Source organism: Chlorocebus sabaeus, chromosome 22, assembly GCF_047675955.1.
Source record: "Chlorocebus sabaeus isolate Y175 chromosome 22, mChlSab1.0.hap1, whole genome shotgun sequence".
In the NCBI taxonomy this organism is placed as follows: Eukaryota; Metazoa; Chordata; class Mammalia; order Primates; family Cercopithecidae; genus Chlorocebus; species Chlorocebus sabaeus.
The window spans coordinates 47661166-47683857 of NC_132925.1; the positions used below are offsets into that span (position 1 = coordinate 47661166).

Sequence of the window (22692 nt, forward strand, 5' to 3'; positions counted from 1 at the left end):
GCTGGGGCTTCCGTAGTCCCCTGCTGTGTCCTGTGCCCTCAACAGCCTCTTTCCTTAGCTTTCCGGCCTGCTCCCTCCCTCCAATTGCTAAATTCCCCTCTTCTATGCTATCTTAGCAGAAACTTCTCATTTAACTTTTATATACTTCGCTGTGTTGATGTTGTCTGTATGTGTGTGTGTGTCTCCCCCAGAAGACTCTGAAGATCCTCGAGGGCAGAGACTGGGTTGGATTAATTTCTGAAGTTCAGAACTCAGCCTAGGGACAGCCATACAGAATGGAACAGAAGCAAACTTTTATTTCTGTGCCCAGATATGGTGGTACACAGAGGGTTGTGTGGTGCACAGAGGGTAGCTGGTTTGCAGGTACAGTATGAGGCATCTTGAGAAATTAATAGTGGGGAAGGAGAGCCTGCTAGCCTGGCCTGCCTGTTGCCTCCACTGGGGGGCCCCGCTGCCCCGGCCCCTCTTGGGCCATTGCATCCTGTCCCTCTGGTTGCTTGCTTGGGGCTTGCAGGACATGGTGGGCTCTGCAGGCTGCTTCACAGTGCAGTGTGTTCCTGCTGCTCCTTCTGAAATGTGACCTGCCATGCCTTCTTCAGTACCTCTGTCTCCATCCAGAAAAATGTCTAATTGTATCTTGAACTCATTTACATTGCTTGCTTCAATGGCCTCACTTGGCAGCTGAGCCCATATGCTAATTCCACCCTTTACATGAAGGAATTCTGCTGATTTTACTTACTTTTTATGGCAGACTCCTCCCCCTATCCCCTACTCCGTTCTTCTTTTTTTGGTCTCCTGCTCCCCAGTAAACAGTTTCTTAGGTCCACTCTCGCAGGCTCAGTGACCCAGTGCCCTCAGGACGCTTCATGGGGTGAAGCTCCTGATGGGTTTGAGTCAGGGCCCTGAGCATTGGCCCAAGCCCTTCCAGCACCTTCAACTTAGGGTTAGTCAAGAATGTCCTGCCTTGGTTTCTCTGCTTCAGAGGAGGGGCTCTCTGGGGCTTGGGGACCCATTTCTACAAGGGTATGTTTGTGTCTAAGACAACTGTTGTTTTTTGGAACCCACAGTGAAAGTTGGTGAGAGCGGCATTGCCTCAGGGGCGTTGTGAGGACAGACCCTGCTTCCATGATAGGGGAGGAGGAGTCTGGGTCCGTGGGTGGATTGAGCCCGAGTTCAGTCCCAGTTCTTGCCTTTGCTGCCAGTAGGGCCTTGGATGAGAGTTCCTTGACCTGAGTCTCACTTTCTTAATCTGTAAAGCGGATATGTGAGGGCCCGTCCTCCCCTCATTCAGATTACTGGGGTCTTCTCCAAGTGGACGCAGTCCTTGCAGCCCGAGTCCTCTCTGTATTGGCCCTGGGCCACCGGATCTTTATAGTATTTGATTTTGTCTTGGCACGGCCACTTCAGTTGTTCAGCTTTTCTCCCCTTTTTTCTGTTTCTAAACAAGCATACATAACCTTTTTAAGTGTTACTAGGATGCCACCACTGAGGACTAGAGAAGAGTTGATTAATTGTTGCTGGAGGGGGTGTTCTAAGTAATTGAACAGATCCGGTCGTCTCTGACCTTTCGGTGCTTTTCATTTACTTCATACATATTTGTTGAACACCTATTCTTTGCTGCCGTGTGCAAGGGATTCTGTGGGATAAGGCTGCCCAGGTCCCTGTCCCAGTGGGTGAGGCTGCAGAGGAACCTGGGAGTCACAAACAGCACTATCCTGGGGCAGCGTGGGATTGTGGGACTCTGAGGAGGGGCTGTCACCTCCAGATGAGGGGGAGCCTGGAAAATACCTGGGAGGTGACATCTAGCCAAAACTTGAAGGCTGGGTTGCCAGAGAAAGGACAAAGTGGACAGAATGCTCCAGTCTCATGTGCATGGGTCACAGTCCTGGGGTGATAGAGAGCATGGCTGAGTGAGGAGCTGAAGCATGGAGTGTGAGGAGATGGGGGTGGTGGGCGTGAGGCTGTCAGGTGGTGCAGGTAGGGGCCCAACCACACTGCCCTTCTTGTTCCTTGCCCAGGAAGGAGGGTCAGGGTTGGGGAGTCAATCTCTGGCCTTGACCTCCTGTGACCCTCACTCTCTTCTGCACAAAGGGCAACATAGCACTATTAGATACCAGGTCCCCGGCCTGAGTGGGGTTTGATCCTGTCCCTGCACTTACCTGACAGTTTTACCTTGGGCAAGCAGGCAGTGCAAACTCTCTGTGCCTTGATGTGATCATCTGCAAAATGAGGGTGTTGGTAATAGTACCTATATCCAAGGACTGAGTTCAGTGAGCTGATGTATGCAGTGCACTTAGATCAGAACCTAGTTATAGTAAACACTACATTAAATGTCACCTATAAAGACAGTGCTCATTTCTTGTGGAAGGGGCTTGATAAGAATAACTTCTGTCCCAGAGGAAATTCCAGCCTGGTATCTCTGAGGTTTTCCTGCTTCATCAGCCAGGGAAATAATTGTCTTAGGTTATTCCTGGGCTTTCTACCTCCTGGGGCTATATTGAGACTCAGTATGAAAACCTATGTGTGAAATTCTAGGGAAAATCCCCACTAGAGAGAAAATAATGTCAGAGACTGTTTGGAACTTTCACATGCGTTAACTCCTTCAGTCCTAACAGTCTACGAAGTGGGCCCTGTTTTTACACAGCATATGTATAGTGTGGCTGTGATACTAGCTGTGGGGCCTCGGTCCAGAGTGTTAGGGAGCGAGTGTTTGGCAGACTCCGCATGGCCTTTTCATCAGCTTTGGAAGAAGCCAAGGCCAGAGAACGAAGTGCTCTCCCCTCGTGGCCCTGCTGGAGGGGCAAGGGGTGAGTGGGATTCATCTGGTCTCATTTGGACCCCAGAGAGCCCACTGTCCTTTCCTCCAGGATGACCCTCCTGGCATCTACCTTCCCTAGGCCCACCAAGGGCAAAACATGTCTCATGGGAGAAAGAAGGATTGGACTGTCAAATCTGCCCTACCCCAGGTGCAGCGGACTGATTCCTGAGTGCTTTTCTGACTCCAATAGTTACAGGCCAAAGAGGCTGGATATTTATTCTGTTTCTTCGAACTTTCCTTTCTAACGAAAACTCCAGAGTTCTCACACTAGGGAGTTACAGGCCAGTCTTGGCCCATGAACATGTTTTGTTTGGGCCATGCTGTTTAAACATTTTTTTCAATTGGTTGTCAACATTTAAACATTGGCGAATTTCATATAATATTCCAGATTTTTGGCATCTCTTAAAAAATCGGAGGATCTGGCAACTTGAGGCCTACATTCCTGTCTGGCCATAGTGTACTGAAGCTGAGGAGAAACGGTCCCCTCCAAATGGGGTGCAGGAGTTTCTGTTCCCTTTGGTCTCACACCTTGACTTATGCCTAGCCCATGTTGCTCGTGTGAGGTGCCCACCAGCCCTGGAGGGTTTCCTTTCCTTTCCTTTCCCTTTCCCTTTCCTTTTCCCTTTCCCTTTCCTTTTCCTTTCCTTTCCTTTCCTTTTCCTTCTCTTTCTTTTCTCTTTTCTTTTCTTTCTCTTTCTTTTATTTTCCTTTCCTTTCTTTTCTTTCTCGCTCGCTTTCTTTCATTCTTTCGTTGTTTTGTTTTTTCATTCATTCTTTCTTTCTTTCCCTCCCTCCCTCCCTTCCTTCCTTCCTTCCTTTTCTTTCTTTTCTTTCAAGATAAGATCGTGCTCTGTGGCCCAGGCTGGAATACAGTGGCACGATCATAACTCACTACAACCTTGAGCTCCTGGGCTGAAGCCATCTCTCCTTCAACTTTCAGAGTAGCCAGGACTACAGGCATGTGCCACTGCACGTGGCTAATTTTTGTTTTTTAAATTTTTTTATAAAGATGGAGGTCTCACTATGTTGCTCAGACAGGTCTCAAACTCTTGGCCTCAAGCCATCCTCCCTCCTCAGCCTCCCAAATTGCTGAGATTACAGGTGTGAGCCACTGTACTTGGCCACTGGAGGCTTTTATATTTGGGTCAACTGCTCTCCACTTCCTTTACTTTAGGACAGGCCTTTGTGAGATGATAGCATTTGTTAGGGAGAATGGGAACTCAGGCTCAAGAGCGCTCATAATGATCATTTTCATGATGAAGCACCTGCTGTCTCCCAGACCCAAGTGAGGTTGGTTAGCAAGTATCCATGAGCCTCACACTGCTCTGTTTATAGTATATGATCCCCATTTTACAGGTAGGAGAGACTAAGGCTTAAATAGGTAAGGGCATTTAGACAGGTCTCACTTAGCAAGCAGATTGGGGAAGCTGAAGTAGAATCCAGAATGTTCCCTGCAAAGTCTGTCTGTCTCCCCACACACCTTGCCCTCACTCTCAAGGTGGCCCGTGCATCAATAGGCATGCCCTGAAATCTAGAGATGGAGGACTCCAGGAAGTTTCCTTCAGTTTCCCTTGGAGATCACTAGGTGCTGTCTTCAAGAGAAATCCTCTTTGTTGACCTTCAGGGAGGTGGCCAGTGGAACTAATTTACGTTGCTTCAGATCAGGCAGAGCTAGCGTTGGCTCCTGGCTCCACCATGTTCTAGTTATAGGACTGCACTGTCCCCCAACTCCTCTCCTCCCTTTCATCCCCTCCATCCCCTCTCTCCTGTGTTCCCTCGCTTCCTTCCCCTCATTTTAGTGAGCCCTCATTGTGGACTAGGCTCTGTGTCTAACTTTCCAAGCCTCAGATTTCTCATACCTGGATGGGCTGTTGCTTGGCACTGTGGCCCGCCCAGTTGAGACCTTGATAATTGGTAGCCATTGTTATGAATGATGAGGCCCTCCACTCAGTTTCACAATGGAAATCACATTGACAGGGCCCCAGAGTTCCAGAATTTTTGTGAAACTTATTGACTTTAAAAAAATAGCCTTTTCCCTAAGGCACCTTGTGGGAAGAATTGAGATGACACTGAATTGCACAGATCTTTGTAACTCTGGCTCTCCCGTCTCATGGATCAGGTACCTTCTTCGTTCTAAGCAGTCTGCGAGGCACATCATATACCTTTCTAAAAGGTTAGTAATGGTTTCATCTCCATATGATAGGTGAAGAAACAGGCCTGGAGAGCCCAGGCATTTTGTGAAAGACCATACCGCTGGTAAGTGGAGCAGGGGCTCCAACTCAAGCTGGCCCTCTCCAGGGATTGTGCCCTGAGCCCTTTGCTGTGGGGCCTGATTCCCAACCCTGCCCCAGGATCCGAGGTAGACTCAGTGTCCATGTCACGTAACGAAAGAGTCAGGGGTTCTCGGTGCCCTGTTAGGGCCTCTTGTTCCTGGTTGGTTGGCAAGTCTGAGTGTTTATTCAGCACTGCTGGGAAAGCTCCTGGGTTTAATTCTGAGATTCCAAGCCATCCTTTTGCATCTCCCCCCGCTCCCCAGCTAAGAGAACTGGGAGAGACATGAGGACACACAGGGCAGGGGCTCTTCCGTGGGCGAGGTTTCTGTTTGGATTTCAGGCGTCGCTGATGGTGAAGTGTGCTCAGGGTTTTCTTCGTAATTCACATTCCTGTGTCTACCTCTTACTGTTTTGTCCAGAAGTTCTTGTATCCATATTTGGTGATTCGTCTGTCTGTTCCCACCCCCACCCCCAAGCGCCCCTCAAGGTGTCTGCCAAAATCCTGTATAACTCATATCATCTCCCAAGCTGTTATAGTATATAAGGGCAAAGGATAATTTAGTTATTTTTGAATAAAGATTTGGAGGAAAAGTAAAAAAGTTGGGCAGGGGGTAGAGGGAAGTTTTCATACTCACTGCATGAAATAGACAATATTTCCTGAAACAGGAGATACGAACCTCAAAGAATTTAAAATAAAACATTCATTTTATTATTTTTTTAAAGAAGGAAAACGAGGGGGAAAAAGTAGAATAGTCGGTCTTTTTATCCTAAGTACAGATGAAATTGATTAAACCTTAAAGACTGGCCTCCGCACACCCGGTTTATTAATTGAAGAATTTCCTCTTACCCGGAATGGGAAGTTCACATTAAAATCGAGCTTGCCCTGAGTGGTAGTGACACTTGAGAACTGAACATTTTCCACAATCCTATTTTCTCTTCGGTGCTAGAGGAAATCCTAAAATGGTTAAAAAGGGGGGAAGGGGATTGAGGCGGGAGAGAGCAGAAACTGTACATTTTAAGGAAGCCTTCTTTCATTTCCTTGTAAAGCATGAAATCAAATTATAGCTTATGGCTCACAATTATTTTATTTCTACATTTCAAATTCCATTTTCTGCTCTTTTTCACTGCTCTTGAAGAGGAGTTGTACTGTTGTGCAAAGTCAGCTAAAAAGATTACCCCAGATAGACACAGTAGCTTAAAGAAGCAAAAAGGCAAAACTCCCTGGTTAGGTTGGGAGCCCTGTGGCCCTACAGAGCCCTCATGTCTGCTTGCATCTGGAAAGGCGGCATAAGCAGCCATCACCCCGTGGACTCCTTGGCCCTGACAGGAGCTTGGAAACCTCTGCTCTTTGTGTGTCTCCCTGTATGATGCTGACTCTGCCTCTTGTCCTCCCGGTGATCGGTGTCTACTTCACTGCCTCCCTAGGGGTGGGCCGCTCCTGGCTGACGATAAGGGGATGCTATGAGCTGATGCCTGGCACATCATTAATGCTCTGGCTTAGCAGGACTGAAGGTCATGCATTTTCCAGTTCTCTTCCAGTCCCTGAATTTAGTGCCAGCATGCCTTTCCCTACCTCTTGCTGACCCCTTTTCAGCAGAGAGTGAGTTCCAGGCTCAGTGCTTCAGCAGGCCGTGTTATCCAGTTAACATCTAATAACGTTTCATTTATCTTTACAGTTAATTTCTCCTTAATGCAAGTTTAATAGTGTTGTACTTAGGTCATGTAAAGTTGTTTTTAATATAAGTGCATTGGAATTTTTTAAAATGATGTGATTTAAACATACATGTGAGTAAATAATAGTAGAGGTAGTATCCATGGGCCTGGCAGAAATCATGAAGATGGCTCATGGATGGAGAACCCTGGCTTAATTCATACTTCTTCCCTGATGTGGATCAGCCGTCTTGAAAACTTTTAGCCACAGAGCTCTTTAATCATATCTCCAGTTATCCATCCACATCTTTACCAGCCCTTGCTCTCAGGAAGTTCTCTTATAGATCTACCTGAGCTCCTTCGTGCTTCTGTTGAAGATCACTTTATTTTGTATTTTCATTAGATAGGGAACACCCTTCATTAGATAGGTCCCTACCTCTGACCTTGAGCATCTCCTTAACTTCCTCTTTCCTCAGCCTCATGGTGGGCATGCAGGCTGTTAGACTCTGGCGGACAGGTGATATTGCTTTGTATCATGGTACAAGTTCTCCTCTTGAGTTAGAAGTTTGGGTTCTAATCTAGTCCTCCAGTTTGTTAGCTGTGTGACTGAGGGCAAGTCACATCAGATCCTTCAAATCTCTTCAGGTCTTAGCTTCTGCACCTGTGAATAATAATAAATGTTTCCTTCCTGGGCTGTTAAGATTAATTGAAATAATGTGCCTGGTGCATTCTTAGGCATGCAATATGTGTTCATTCTCTTTCTTCCTGTCCCCAACTCCCTGACCTGTAGTCATCTTTTTATTTATTTATTTATTTAATTTATTTATTTGAGGTTGAGTCTTGCTCTGTTGCCCAGGCTGGAGTGCAGTGGCATGATCTCGGCTCACTGCAACCTCTGCCTCCTGGATTCGAGCAATTCTCTTGCCTCAGCCTCCTGAGTAGCTGGGATTACAGGCACGCACCACCACACCTGGCTAATTTTTGTATTTTTAGTAGAGATGGCATTTCATCATGTTGGCCAGGCTGGTGTTGAACTCCTGACCTCCAGTGATCCTCCTACCTCAGCCTCCCAAAGAGTTGGGATTACAGGCGTGAGCTACTGCTCCCAGCCTATTTTTTTCATTTTTAAGCTTTTTATTTCAAAGTCATTTCAAACTTAGAGAAAGGCTCTAAGAATAGTACAGAGGACTCCCGTATGCCCATCAACCTTGAGTTGTCTTTGTGACCATGCTTGCATACAACAGCATGGTTTTGGTCCAGCCAGAGACTTAGGGGTTGCTCTCTAGCAAGGCTGACATGGCTGACTGTGGTGCGAGGACATTGCCATGGTTTCTTCACTGGTCTTGCAGAAGGCTGAAACCTCATTAACAGAAAATCTTTATGACCACTAAGCAGACATAACTGGGTGTCTTCTCTCTTCTACCCTCCCACCCTGCCTTAGGTGGATCGTCTAACTTGTAGATCAAAGCTGGCCTCTTAACAAGTTTCCTGATAGGACAGGTACATACCTAGAGTTGTGTCTGAGATGACTTCATGTGTGCACAGATATGGTGTTAAGGAACGTCGATCCCAGTGAGAAAGTTATTCCCACTTCAAGATTCTTTAAGTCCTTCTGATGACTTTAAGGAGGTCTCAGATTGGTGCTGGGAGCTCTTATACTTCTCTTAACATTGCAAACTCAGTGCCTATTACTGTAACCATGTCTGGCTAGAACTTAATAAGTGTTTTATTTTTATTGTACTTCTTTTTTTAAACCTTTCACTTATGGTAAATTATGCTGGTTTTCCAGTGATACGAAGCTTTACTTTTACTTACTATTTTATTTTATTTTATTTTATTTTTTTGAGACAGGGTCTCATTCTGTTGCCCAGGTTGGAGTGCAGTGGTGTGATCTTGGCTCGCTGCAACCTCTGCCTCCTGAGTTTAAGTGATTCTCCTGCTTCAGCCTCCCATATGTCTGGGACCACAGGTGCGCACCACCACACCCAGCTAATTCTTTTTTTTTTTTTTTTTTTGTAGAGGTGGGGTCTCTTCTTGTTGCCCAGGCTGGTCTCGAACTCCTGGGCTCAAGCAGTCCCCCCATCTCAGCCTCCCAAAGTGCTGGGATTATAGGCCTGAGCCACCACGCCCAGCCTGAAGCTTTACTTTTAAAAATAAATTGCTGTTGAGTCAGTAATGTATGTACGTAGTTCAGAATCTTAAAGGTACAAAAATGTACACAGTAAAAAGTAAATCTTCCTCTTATTCTCCTGCTTACCTAGTTTACTTCCTGGAAGCAAACTGCTATAACCAGTTTCTTCTAAAGATTCCAAAGACACTTCATGATTTTTAAGCATGTTCTTTCTTCCATGGATTCTCTAGAAGTGGCAATATACTGTGCACACAGTGAACACACCAGCTCCGCTAGAGCTCTGTTCGGTGAATAGTTACCTTGGTGTTTTTAAATAGCTGTGTCACATTCTGTTTTAGGTATATATCATAGTTTAGTTAACTATCCTTCCAACAGACACTCAGGCTGGTTCTGAGTTTTTGCTCTTCTAGATACGTGGCAGTGAGTGTCCACATATGTGCCCCGTGTGCACGTGGGTCACTGCTAGTCCCCAGAAGTGTCTGACGGCCATTTGCCAGCATGTGCTGCTCCCACCGCCAACCCCACCCCAGTAACAGGCAGGATTATCTGTCTCCCCTGCGTGGAGGGGCAAAGTGTTGTTTGTTTGTTCGTTCTTTCGTTCGTTTGTTTGTTTTGAGATGGAGTCTCACTCTGTCACCCAGGCTGGAGTTCAGTGGCACAATCTCGCCTCACTGCAACCTCCGCCTCCTGGGTTCAAGTGTTTCTCCTGTCTCAACCTCCTGAGTAGCTGGGATTATGCAGCAACACCAGGCACGCAACACCGAATCTGGCTAATTTTTGTATTTTTTGTAGAGATGGGGTTTCACCACATGGGCTAGGCTGGCCTCAAACTCCCAACTTCAAATGATCCACCTGCCTTGGCCTCCTGAATTGCTGGGATTATAGGCATGAGCCACTGTGCCTGGCCAAGAGTGTTACCAAATGTTTAAGGTGACTTGGCCTCCTAGGTAAAACTTGGGTTCTGGAGCCACATAGCCTGATTTTGAATTCTAGCTCCCTGTCTTTCTAGTTCTGCAACCTGTGACTTAATTTCCTCATCTGTGAATGGTCGGGGTGGGTGGGGGGGCAGCAGTGACGCAGAGTGTCAGCAGGCTCCCAGAATGCCAGGTCTAGGCAGGCTGAACACTCAACACATGTTAGCTCTTTGTATTATCATCAGTATTATTTGGTCAGTCCAGTAGGTGAAAAACAGAATTTTAGTGTACAGTGGTTTTAATTTGCATTTTTTTTGTTACTGGTGAGGTGGGTTGTCTTACCATGTTTGAGCTATTTTTATTTGTTTATGCCCCTGCTTATTGCCCTGACTTCATCTCCTTCCTCTTCCTCAAACCATGTGGAGGCTTTGCACTGGCTCCTCCCTCTGTTGCCTACCAACTCCTTCTCCTCTGAGTCTGTGCCCAGATAGCTCCTTCTCAGTGAGGACTCTCCTGAAAACCTGATTTAAAATTGCAGGCCACCTGCTTCCCAGATAGAGCCTACTTCTACTCTTTCTCCCCAGGATGCATAGCCTCTCTGACCCTACTGTGAAATTCACTTACTGTGTTTTAATGTTTGCTTTTGTTTTACCCTACTGGACTGTGAGTTCCCAATTGCAAGGGGTAGGGACTGTTGTCTGTCTGGCCTTTCAAATGTGCCAGCCACCAACTCTACGTCTGGCATGAGGGAGTGCTCAGTAAAAGTGCTGCATGTGAACTAGCTGTTGATACCATTTACATTTTTGATTGGACTGTTGCTCTCTTTAAAAAATCAATTTCAGTATTTCCAATTTGAATATTAAGGCAAACAGTCCTTTGTGTGTAGTATGCATTTCAAGCTTCTCTCCCTTGTCACTGGACTTTATCATATTTTCCTATATAGAGATATTTGGTTATTATGTTGTTGAATTTGTCAGTGTTTCCTTTTTTTCTTTCTTCTCTGTTTATTCTATGGGTTTTGTTTCTTACCTAGGTATCTTTTTACTTTTAAGATTATAAAAAAATTTTTTCTCACCCTTTCTTTCAGTACTTTCTTGGTTTTCTGTTCTTACGTTTGAAACTTTGATCCATTTGGAATTTATTCTGGTGTCATGTGTATGGTAGACATCCAATTTTATTTTTATCTAGATGACTACCTATTGTCCCTTTATCACAATTATGTGATTGTCCCTGTTTCCAGATGTGCACCTTGGGGCTCAGAGAGGGAAAGCTCCTCACTCAAGATTGTGCAGCCAGCAAATGGACTCGCATCCTGCCCTGCTCCCCTCTCCCAGCTCTGTGGGTGTTTTGCCATGCATCTCTAACATTTCTTGTTTTTTTGGCTTTCTTTCCTTTTGGCAGGGGTCCAGCACCTCTATTTGTCTGCTGTCTTGTCCAGGGCTGTTTATTTTTTGCCTTGATGTCTTACATGGACTCTCTTTGTTGTTCCTCCTGTTCCTCCACTGCTGACATGCTCTCATTGTTCACCCTGGCCCTTCTTCAGGTGGTGATGAATGTCTCCTTTGGTTCCCGCCTGCACGACTATGCCTCAGGTTGTGTACTTTGTTCTCCTTCCTCTCTATCCTCAGGGCCTTGCCCACCTGCTCTTTGGGATGCCTTAGGGTTCCCAGAGCACTCAGGAATGCATGATTCTGGCCAAGAGGCAGCCGGTAATAGAAAAAGCAGAAATTTTGAAGTCAAACAGCCCTTGGTTCTAGCGCTGCCTCTGCTGTTAACTGTTGGGCAATTAGACCTCAGATTTCTCTTTATGGAAATGGGAGGTCTCCCCTTCTAGGGATAGTGGCGAGGATTAGAACTAATGCAGAAGTCACAAGCTCAAGTGCCTGTTGGGAGCCACGCTGGTAGTATAAATGCTGGGGTGTGAGGCAACAGGGAATTGCAGGAACCAGGGTAAAGTTGGGAATGCATGACTGTTCTCCAGGAGACAGCTGCTCCTCAGCCACATCAGACAAAGCCCCGGTCTAACTACATTTGCTAATTCATGGAGATTTTCATGTGAAATTTCTCAAGTTGTAAATGTTGGCAGTGCATGCATATTCTAACAGGCACTGCACAGGCTAGACAATGCCCATTCCAGATCCTCAGGCATCTTTAAGTTGTCAGTTTGCAGCCAGTGATGTGAAGTCCTTGGCTCCAATTCAGCTGTCAATCCACAGTGGCTGTTATTCGGGGTTTTTTGGGGTTTTTTTTGAGCTTGCTCTGTTGTGCAGGCTAGAGTACAGTGGCATAGTCTCGGCTCACTGCAACCTCCACCTCCTGGGTTCAAATAATTCTCGTGTCTCAGCCTCCGTGTGTACCACCACACCCTGCTAATTTTTTGTATTTTAGTAGAGACAGGGTTTCACTATGCTAGCCCATGCTGTTCTCAAACGCCTGAGCTCAGGCAATCTGCCCACCTCGGCCTCCCAAAGTGTGTAATGGCTGTTATTTGTATTGTGGCTGCTGCTTTTGGGTTTCTTGTCAGTCAGGCAGCACACTGCAGCGTCCCTGCTGGATGCTGGGTCAACTCTATTCCCACTTGTTACTTCCGGTACTTGGAGTTCCTTAAACTTCTTCTGGTCCACTTGTTAGGGCGTATCCTTTACCTGGGGACCAAGAAGCCGGGGTTTGACTGTTAATGCTTCATGGGACCAGGACAGCAATGTCTAGTTCTGCTGGGTCAGTTTCTCCTGCTCAGGGGTCTCCCTGCAAGTCTGGTGGGATTTGGCCAGGATGTTTGTGGAGGAGCCCACCTTTGCAGGGCAGTTCAAACAATAAGGATGTCCTGCCTAGTTGTGGACACAGTGCTCCAGGCTGTTGGCTGGCACTTACCAAGAAACTCCATGAGGCGCCAGCTGCTGGGTCCACAGGAATTGGTGGAGGCACTGTTTGTATTCGCTCCATGCTGCCGTTAATACTCTTCCTCTTCCTCCTCTGGAGGGCACAAGGCCTTTGGGTATATGTGAGTCCTAAAGGAAGTAGGAGGCCAGTTCTTGAGCTCTTGCTGTGCTGGGCATCGTGATACTCACAGCAGCTTACATTTAGTGAGTCCGGGGCATGTGGCAGGTGCTGGGCGAGGTGCCCTCCTCCACCTTACAGTGTTGTCTCTGACATCAGCATCTTCAAAGGAGGAATCCCAGGCTCCAGGAGGTCAAGAGGTATACTTGCCAGAGGCTGTGCAGCTGTCAGGGCAAGATGCTTACCCTCTGCCCCCACCTGCCTCAGAACTTGAGGTGGGCTTCCAAGCTGCTGCCCCATTCCTCCTACCCACAGGCAGCATCCCTCTCCACGAATTCCTTGATCACATGCCTCAGATCAAAACATGCCCTCCCTCTGGGCTGTCTCCTCTATAGGAACCTGAGTTTCCAACTAGGGTGGTAGACACCACTGTCAGTAGAAAACAGAAATGCAGTTATTATTTATGTTTTACAGATGTGGAGATGGAGCACAGAGAGGATGAATAGCTTTACAAAACTCCCCTCTGTCTGAAACTGTTAATGAAAATGGTTATCTGGTGATAACAAGGACCAGGGTCCCTGGAGCCTTCTCCTGTGACTGGGGCCTCCTTTGGCCTCCTGGTCCCCACTGGAGGGTCTGGGCCTGGCCAGGAGCCTCCAGCCTGTTAGACTCCTAGCACCTCCTGCAGTTGATGGAGTAACCTGGTGGTTGTTAGCAGCATGGGCAGCATGAACGTTTGGTTTCAGGGAGAGGGCTGAGCAGAAAGGCTGAGAGAGAGTGCACGAGTGTGGCATGCTGCCCTGTGCCCAGGTGGGTGCTAGGTCACAGGCACTGTGGGGGGCCTGGTCGTGACCGCCGTCCTCCTCTCCTCCCCTTTCCCCTTCCCCAACTCCATCAGCAGGCTTTGTCCACTTGTGTTTGCCTGGGGTCTGCCTGGACTAGTGGGGACAGCAGGCCTTGTTACAGTTCGACCAAGCGTAGTGGGGCCCAGGTTCAGTGCTCACAGCTGTTAGTACCAGCTCCTGCTTACTGAGGGTGCTTAGGGCTGAGTCTTTCCCAATCTTCTGCAGGAGGCATCTTTGTTTAAGTCCTGATTGTGGATGAGGAAATTGAAGCTCCTGGTAAGGTTGTGATTTGAACATACCCAAACTTGGGGACCTCCAAGCCCTGCTCTTCCCCACTTCCTCTTGTTTGTGGCCCTCGTTTCCTTGGTCTGTAAAATGACCCTCTTGTCTAAACCCCTTCCATTTCCAAATCCTCTGAGCCTGTGCTGAGGAGGACAGGCTAGTCCCACACCTTCCTGGTACCAGTGGGAATTTGAGAAGTAAAGTCCAGGCTTACCCTGTTTCAGGAAAATTGCAGAAGGAGGAAAACTAATTCTCCTTAAAACTGATTTTCTCCTTGCTCTCTCAGCAAAATGGGCTACAATGTGGCTGAAATCTTGCTGCCCTCCCATCCCCTGCCCTTAGCAGAGAGTCAGGGTTGGGACAGCTGCAACCTGTGTTGGATGGAGCCTGATCAATCCTGGGTTCTTGTCCCTAGTTGGGTGACTTTGGGCAAGTTATTTAACCTGTCTCAGCCTTAGTCTTCTTACCTATACAATGGGGAGATAGGTAATACACTGAATAAATGAATAAAAACAGCTGCAATAATGGTATCATCTTGTGATTATAAGGCTCTCACCCTGGAGTCTGAGGAGCTGTGTTCTGAGGTGGGAATGTCTGAAACCTGCCCATTTTGTCCTGGAACATTCACAGGGGGCTTGTAGAGAGCATTTGTTTTATTCTGGACATAAGATCTTGCTGCTCAGAGTTTCAGGATACTGTCGTAGAGCAAAATCAGTAGACTGAGTGTAAATCCCTCTGAACCCTTGCTCCTTGACCTGACTTGGTTACTTCACCTCTCTGAGCCTTTGTTTTCTCTCTTTCTCTTTTTTGGACAGGGTCTCACTCTGTCACCCAGGCTGGAGTACAGTGGTGTAATCAGGCCTTGACCTGCAACCTTGACCTCTCTGGGTGTAGGTGATCATCCTACCACAGCCTCCCAAGTAGCTGGGATTACAGGCATGTGCCACCACGCCCAGCTAATTCTTGTATTTTTTTTGTAGAGACAGGGTTTCCATGTTGCCTCATGCTGGTCTCAAACTCCTGAGCTCAAGCGATTCACCCACCTCAGCCTCCCAAAGTGCTGGGATTACAGACGTGTGCCACCACGCTAAGCCAATTTTTGTATTTTTGTAGAGACGGGGTTCACTGGGTTGCCCAGGCTGGTCTTGAACTCCTGAGTTCAAGTGATCTGCCTACTTTAGCCTCCCAAAGTGCTGGGATTACAGGCCCAGTCTGTTTTCCCATTTGTAATGCCCATATTGTAGAGTTGGTGTTGAGATGCAGGTAAGAGGAGATGAAGACATGTAGACTACCACTGTGCATGTCTTAATAGCAGATGTAGAAGTAAAAACTATGGTAACAGCTAATATAATTGAGGATTTCATATGTCTAGGCACTGTTCTAAACCCTTTATATATGTGATCTCATTGAGTCTTCAGTGCAATCCAATAACATAGGCAGTATCATCGTCCTCATATAAGATGAGGAGGCTAAGGCACAGAGAGAGTTGATGTATTTGGCAAATGGTCATAATAATAGTAGGATATTAATTGCCACTGCAGTTTTATATTGTTGATAAAATGTATTTACATTGTTCAATAAATATTTAAAAAGTCACCAGTTGAAAACAAATTTTGGCCAGGCACAGTGGCTCATGCCTGTAATCCTAGTAGCACTTTGGGAGGCTGAGGTGGGAGGATCTCTTGAGGCCAGGAGTTCAAGACCAGCCTGGGCAACACAGCAAGACCCCACCTCTACAAAAAGATTTAAAAAGTAAGCTGGATATGGTGGCATGCACCTGTGGTACCAGCTACTTGGGAGGCTAGGGCAGGAGGATCGTTTGAACCCAGGAATTCAAGGCTGCAGTGAGCTATGATTGCACCACTGTACTCCAGCCTGGGCAACAATAAGATTGTGCCTCTAAAATTTAAAAAATAAAAATAAAAAAATAACAAATAATGGCACAGATTTACCTACGTAACAAACCTGGTCATCCTGCACATGTACCCCTGAACTTAAAATATAAGTTGGAAATAAAAATTTTTTAAATTTATTTTAAATTTAATATTATTTCTCCTTCTTATAATGCCCATAGCTTTGATTTTTTAAAAAAATCTGATTTTGAGGTTGATAAAATATGTTCAAAGTATAATGTTAAGTTTCTCCAGCTGAAATATTTCTTTTCTGAACATATTTTATTCCTTCAGTCCCAAAAAGAAAATTACACCTCACAGATAACTTATACTTTGTTAAATGCTGACCCTTGGAAGTTTTTCATTATTTTTGAAATGATTAAGATATATAATTTGCAGAATTGGAAATTGTAATTTTTAAAAGTACTGAGAAACTTTAACCCTATTATAATTATTCTGCAAATCTTTTAAGGATACTGTAGTCAGTACAACTAGATGAAAAACTCTGATAGATTGGGAAATATAGAGGATCATTTATAAGCCTCAATTTTTTTGTCTTGTGTTTCCCACCCACTCGCTTGCTATGTCCCTCCAGTCTCAGAGCGATTTCCTACCCTGGGTTCATGGGAATTGGGAAGGACACTGTTTGATTCATTCTATGAAAATACTAGGGATTTTGAAAAGGCAAGACGGGCCAGTTGTGTCACTTCCTGTCGTCTGATCAAAAGTTTGATGAAGAAAAGAAAGTAACTGAGAGCTGCTGCCAGGCAGCAGGCAGTTGCCTGGTGATGACGCCGGGTTTCCAGTGCTACTGTGGTTCTCAGTGTGGCCAGTCAAGTCCCTCTGACCTCTGGGCTCCTTAGAAGTCCCTGGTGCTGGCTGCCCTGCAGAGGGTCTGCTCAAGAGTCTGGCCTTTTGGAACAAAGACAGCTTGTGGATGCCAGATCAGGCTGCGGATGAAATCCCAACTGGCTCCTGAGTGTTTGGGTCCTATCTGTGCTTAGTTTTCTGGGTCTGTCAATCAGTTTCATTTCCCATCCACAGGATCTCAATAGGCGTGAGAAGCAAGAGGGCCTGATGCGTGGAGCACATGAGTCATTCCCCGACTGAATAGTTATGTATACCAATAGGAAATCGACTGTTGGAGAAGAGGAACAGATTCCTGGTGAATAAAGTGGAAGATGCAGGGATACGGACATTTGCTGCATTAGTCCAACAACAATGTATTAAGCTGTGCCCAAGCTGGGTCTTGTGCTGTGAATACAGATTGAAAACCCAGGCCTTGGTTATGAACCCTCAGCCTGGAGCTGGGTGGGGCATCAAGGATCAGGGGCAAGTGAACCTGGGGCAGGTGTTCTGGGCAAAACAGGAGCAGGGGCAAAAGCAAGGCAGGGAAAGGGGCGAGAGTCTCTCTGGGTCCTACCTTGATCTTTAGATGGGAAATGGGAGAGTTGATGGGGGGAGGCGGGGAGATTGTGGACTGGGTCCCCAGTGAGCAGGGCAGGCTGTGTGGCATGGGAGTTAAGAGCCTGAGCACCAGGGTTCAGGTCTCTTCTCTGCTGCCTGCCTGCTGTATAACCATGAGCAGTCAACAGACTTCCCTAAAGCCTTGACTTCCTCATCTGTAAAGTAGGGGCTAAGTAGTAGGGGGTGTTTTAAGTTCTAGAGGGAACTTGGATAGTCAGAATTACTCTGGAGAAGTCCTTAAGGAACCCATGAGGCTGAGTGGCCTTGGTTCTGTGGGCACAGCTTCGCCCACCAGAGAGGTAGGCCTCTGGGGCCGGTGCAGGATCCATTCTGCTATGAAGGTGGAGACTGGAAAACAGGCTGGGCCCCCACTGTGTTCCTCCCTCCTTGTTCCCTGCTGGGCTTTATCTCATCCTGCCTCAAGACCCAGTCTCACACCCCTGTGGCCAGTTCCCAGATTTACTGACAGTTAGAAGCCGGAAGACAGTTGGGTGTATCTTCCAGGTAGGGAAGGCTTGGGCTCAGCTTGTGTGAGGGAGGCGTGAGTGTCATGGGGCTGTGGGGAGAGGGCGAAAAGCCCAGGAAAGGGTTTATGGAGCATATAGCATGGTGCTTGGCACAAGGTGAGTGGGAAGCAACTGGTAGTTAAAAAATAGGGATCCTCCAAAGCCACACTGGGGAGTCTTTTTTTTTTTTTCCAGGGGACAGTGGGGCTCTTAGCATGAGAAGGGCATGGTCAGGTCTGTGTTTTATTGTATTATTTATTTATGCACTTAAAATTATAATTTTATTTTAGGACAGATACTGCACACCCCTGTTTAAAATGAAAAGGAACTGACTAATATATAGATAATTTCCTCCTACTTGTCTTCTGTCTCCCAGCAGACAACCAAGTCATTAGTTTATTTTGCATTCCCTCAGAAATATTTTATGTGTGTGGAAGCAAATACTTATTCAATATGTGACACCCACACACATGCACACACACACATACACACACACACACACTTATACCTTATCCCCTTTTCAACACAAATCACACTCTGCACATTGTGCCTTGCCTTTCTCACTCACTCCACCTTGGATATCATTCCATAGTGGTAGATAAAGAGCTTCTTCATTCATTTAAATTTTTATATAGTATTCTATCATGGCATTATAGCATTATATACTTATTTTCAACCTGTCCCCTGCTGATGGACATTTACTTGGTTTCCAACATTAGCTGTAACAAACATGCTGCAGGGATGTTTCGTGAGGTTGGCTGGGTCAAAGATTATGTGCCTCTGCAGAGGTTATACCAGTTAACCCCCGACCCCTGCTCCTGCCCAGCCGTATATGAATCAGTTACATATTTTTAGAAAGTGCCTTTGGAGAGGCTATTTGGAGGATGGAGTTTGGAGGGCCACATCTGAGCTGCAGCAGCCCATTAGAGACTAGCCAACATGAGCCTGCCATGGGCTATGGGAACTGGAGCTGGAACAGAGAAGGAGTCCAGAGGTGAGCTGGTAATTCAATCGCTATGAGAGGGAGTCTATCAGATGAGTTGAGTCTGTTTTTAATAGTCTATCCTGTTCATGGTAGATGATAGAGTCTGTGTCCATCCTCTCTGTGGCTGTAGCAGAGACCTGGGCCCTCCTGCCTGTGACCTTGCAGGGGAGATGCTGCTGCTGCTGCATGCATCTGGGCCTAACCCTGTGGCCCCAGCTGGCAGGATGAGAGAGAAGGCTGGACAGGGAGAAGCAGAGGGGGAGACAGGAGGGTTGGGGCATGCTTAGGCCTACCTGAAGTCAGAGAGACACACCATTCTCCTGGGGGAGCCCAGAGGAGCATCACAGGACAGGGGTGACCAAGAGGCCTCTTGGAACAGTGGGAAGAATTCTTCAGCAGTGGTGTCAGGAGCCCTGATTTCTAGTGTCTTCAATACTAATTGGCTGTGTGATCTAGAGCACATGATCTAGACCCATGTCTCTGAGTCTCCCTTTCTTCATCTGAAACATAAGCTTACTGGAGATTAAGTAAGCTGACCTAGTGTGCATAGTCAGAGTGCCTGAAAAAGAAAGGTCCTCCCTCCTCCATGCCTTCCCTCTGTCCCCAGTAGTGGGGTAGAATCAGCATCATCAGAATCATTGACAGAGCAGTCTCCTCTGCATTGCCAATGACCATAATCCGATCCTGAAAAATGCTTCATGGGCATTCTTATAAACTCAAAATGTAATTATTCTTCATTTTAATAGGGAAAATGTTTGTATATTCCTGCAGTACGAAGTTACACCTTTCTTGTTGAAATGACTCCAAATCCCATTAAAAAGGAAACAGTCACTTCACTGGCTAACGTTATGTTCCTGACATGATTTATAGCAGTTTCCCTTTATTCACTTTCTGTAACTTGTCTGTCTACCTGCTGTTGTTCAGCTCAGGTGTGCTGTACGGTAGGATGATGCTCATAAGCGCACACACACACACACATTCAGTACTTAGTGATTATGACACAGAACCTTAGATGCTCCTAATACCCCAGAAGGAACAGGAGTGAGCCATAGCACTGTGAGGAAAAGATACTGTCCACTCCCTAATCCTCCCTCTTCCGCCCCCTCTACTTTCTCAATCCTTCTCTCATTTCTTAGCAAGGGCAAGTATTTAACCATTTGCCAAGCCTAGCACGAAACTTTTTTTTTTTTTTTTTTTTCTCTTGCTGAGACATTTCCTCCTCTGTCAAATGGAATGAAAGTGATAGGATTGGTGCAATAGAAAGGCATGGGTTTTGGAGTTAGAGGAGCCTATACCTAAACCCAGCCCTGCTGCATGTTAGCAGTGTGACCCTGGGCAAGCTGTCTGTGTTTTGTGGGCCTCAGTTTCCTCATCTGTCATGGCAATTCTGAAGCTTCGGGTCTAAGTGCCTAGCACAGGGCTTGCAGCTGGGAACTGTGTAGTCACCATTTATTCCACTTTGCTCACTTTTACTGCAGGGTTTTGACCTGGGGCATTGGGCAACTTTCTGTGGGGCTCACCACCCCTTTTCCCTTTCTAACTTTCTCTTCTCTTATCCCAGGGGCCCAGATCATTGATCTGATGATGCTGGTCATCGATGTGACCAAGGGGATGCAGACCCAGTCAGCGGAATGCCTTGTGATCGGCCAGATTGCCTGCCAGAAGCTGGTTGTGGTGCTGAACAAAATAGACCTCTTAGCTGAAGGAAAGAGACAGGCAGCAGTTGATAAAATGACCAAGAAAATGCAGAAGACCCTAGAGAACACCAAGTAGGTCTGCTCATGAGAGCAATGTTCACTGCATAAGAAGGCTTCTGGGGCCTCCCATGTTCATTTCACGAACACGAATTGGACAGGCAGGTGTCAGCCTCCTGTCCTAGTAAGTGGAATCTCAACCTGGCATTTGCTCACATAAGGGCTGCATTAAATCAGGTAAAGGCTGATATGTTTTTAAGAGGCCAAAAACTACAGGAACATAAAGAAACTAGAATTTGATGAGGCACAGCTCACAGGAAGGAGAAGAACATAGGGACTCTGTGCCCAGTGTGCAAGGCCTGAACCAGGAAGGGTTCAGATCCTTTCTACTTAGATTGTCTTGGTGAAAACTGAGTCCTGCCTACATATATTGGCCATACTTTGGTGCAAGAGAGGCTAGGACTGTGTTCTCTTGCTATCTGCTTCTCTACAACTTGATTGTCAAAAGGGGAAGATGAATTTTGGTGGATGACTGGTTGTTTCTGTTACAGAAGCTTATAAAATTGGGTGGATAGACAGACAGATGGTTGTTGCTGCTGGTGGCCAGATTAGGGAACACCAAATCACGAAGGACCTTTTTAGCATCTCCTGCCGAGGAGTTTATAGTTTGATCTTGTGGAAAGTAGGAAGTTATTAAGGAATTTTATGCCGGGGGTGGCTAGATGAGGTTTTCATTAGGAGATCACTGGCTGCAGGTGGAAGGCTGGCATGAGGAGGACCCAGGAGGCAAGAGAGAGGAGAAGGGGGTGTTGGCAGTAGAGGCTACTGAACTATAGTGGTTTTACCAGGGAGAGAAGCTGTTACTCTGAGATGAGGCAGAGCATGGAGGGAGGAGGTAGCCTGGGGAGATCCCTAGCAGGAGAATCCATAGCCCTGGTGAAGTAATTGGCCAGGATCACAGTAAGTGTGGAAGACAACTGACAGTGCTACTGAGAAGGGCAGGGGAGCGGGAGGCACAGGGGGACTATAAGACAGAAAGCCACCTGGTTGCTCAGGCAGCCACAGGAATGACTAATTCTGATGTGGTCAAGAAAATGAGAAAATGTCCTTGTTGAGCACAGTGTTGACAGACCTCATTGTTTTATCAATTTCTCTCTTCCTCTCTGGGCCAGTCCCTTTTGATCAATACTAAATAGCGGTCACTGGGAGACAGGGATGCTTCCTCTTTGCTATGCAGCCTGAGACAATATCCTGCCACTTCCACCTCTCCTTCTTCTGCCCGTGGAGGGCAAGCAAGTAGAGAGCGTTTTTGTTTCCCTGTCATAAAGATTGATATGCCTTCCCATTTATGATGTTTTTTTTTTCAGATCCAACACCTGCAGCTCTCCCTCAGAATTCTCAAGTTGGTTAAATTAAAGCTCCAGTCCTGTGAATGGGCCAAATATGTCATAAAAGATTTCCTAGCGCTGCCTTTTGTTAGCAAAATTCATCAATCCGATAAAATCGACACATTTAGATAAGTGTTGCATAAGAATTCAGACTTTGTTATCCCCAACGGAAGTGGATATGAGACTGTAAAAAGGAAGATAAAAAATTATATCTTCTTTTTAGTGAGTTATTTGATCTCCCTGTCGTTTTATTTGCTTGTCAGAAAAGGAAGAGCAGGTCTTTTGGACTCCCGTATAAAAACCCAGTATAACTTCAGTACTCAGATACAGCCTCAGTATCATTTACTACAGAAATGGGACCTTCAGGGAAGGGCTTAGGGTACGTTTAAGGGTTAATTAATAGTAACAGTTTTGATTAATTAAATTTAAGGAAAATTCTCATTTGCTAGTGTAAATTATGATTTCTATTTTAGTTTATTGGTTGGAGGTCAAATTATGGACTTTATCACACATCCAGAGGCAATTGTCCATCTGAGGGTCCTTGGAAGCCCCTCCTGCCCGCATCCAGCACCAGCAGGCTGATAGGGAAAGGAGAGGACTGTTATCCTGAGGGGTTGTAATCAGTGGGCATGTGACCTACTGAACATTAGCTTTTACCTCCATGAAGCAAAGAACTTTAAATTATTTTAAGTGACTATTTCATTTTCTTATGGTCCCTTGTTAAGTAAACCCTTCATAAATGCCAGCCCAGATGTAAAGAAACTTTCTGTCTATAAAGGGAAAATGTGAACTGGTAAGCCATGTACCTGTCAAAACCCAAAAAGTGTTCAAAATATTAAATGTATTTTTT

General features: G+C 46.2%; 1 protein-coding gene across 3 annotated transcripts in view; it reads left to right on the forward strand.

Moving 5' to 3' along the window:
* The window catches only part of EEFSEC (eukaryotic elongation factor, selenocysteine-tRNA specific), a 254499-nt gene that overhangs the window by 72736 nt on the left and 159071 nt on the right, over positions 1–22692 (forward strand). For all 3 annotated transcript variants that reach the window (XM_007985455.3, XM_007985456.3, XM_038003471.2), the window contains exon 2: positions 20322–20529. In XM_007985455.3, coding sequence (XP_007983646.2) covers positions 20322–20529 — 208 coding nt within the window. The remainder of the gene's footprint in view (positions 1–20321; positions 20530–22692) is intronic.